Here is a 723-nt window from a genome sequence, read left to right on the forward strand (position 1 = left end):
TTAGGGCCTATGATGAGAACCCCATGCACCACGGGTGGGTTCGAATCTTGCCAAAGGGGACTTACAATGACCCTACTTACCAACTGGACATAAATGATGCCTAATTATGAAATTTTAACAGCTTCTAATAAATTTAGAAAAATAATTTAAAAATAATAAATTCAATAGCAGACACTCAAAACGTACCTGATTCATCATGCTCTAACAGAATCCCCAAGTTAGAAAAACTGCAACTAACCATATCATCCCTACCCTTCGCCGTCATCTTCCTAATCGTCTCAATAGCCTCGTCCCTCCTTCCCTTCAGCAACAGCCACCTCGGCGACTCCCTCATCACCAAATACACCACCACCGTGTAAACCACCGACGGCACCGCCGTCAACACATAGAGAACCCTCCACGACTCACCCCGCACAACATATGCTATTCCCGGCAAAGATAGAAACCCAATCGTAAAACATACAAATCCAATGATGCTGACACGGTCGCGCCACCGCCGCGAGACTAGCTCGGTGGAAAGAACGAGCGAGGAGGTGCCGACGGTGGCTCGGCCGAAGCCGCAGATGGAGCGGAGGGCGGGGGAGACGCGGGGGGGAACGAGGAGGGAAGGGGAGGCGGCGGTGAGGAGGGAGGAGAGGGACATGATGAGGGAGGAGAGGACGAGCATGTTCTTGCGGCCGAGGCGGGAGTCGGCGAGGGTGGCGAGGAGAAGGCCCCCGGGGA

General features: G+C 53.1%; 1 protein-coding gene across 1 annotated transcript in view; it reads right to left on the reverse strand.

The window, feature by feature from the left end:
• The window catches only part of LOC110033397 (organic cation/carnitine transporter 3-like), a gene marked incomplete at its 5' end in the record, with an annotated part of 2,607 nt that extends 2,028 nt beyond the window's left edge, over window positions 1-579 (reverse strand). The window contains 1 exon segment of the mRNA XM_020737363.1: window positions 187-579. Within this exon segment, the coding sequence (XP_020593022.1) occupies window positions 187-579 (393 nt within the window).
• Window positions 580-723: the final 144 nt, after the last annotated feature.

This window comes from Phalaenopsis equestris, unplaced genomic scaffold, assembly GCF_001263595.1.
Source record: "Phalaenopsis equestris unplaced genomic scaffold, ASM126359v1 Scaffold000002, whole genome shotgun sequence".
Taxonomy (NCBI): domain Eukaryota; kingdom Viridiplantae; phylum Streptophyta; class Magnoliopsida; order Asparagales; family Orchidaceae; genus Phalaenopsis; species Phalaenopsis equestris.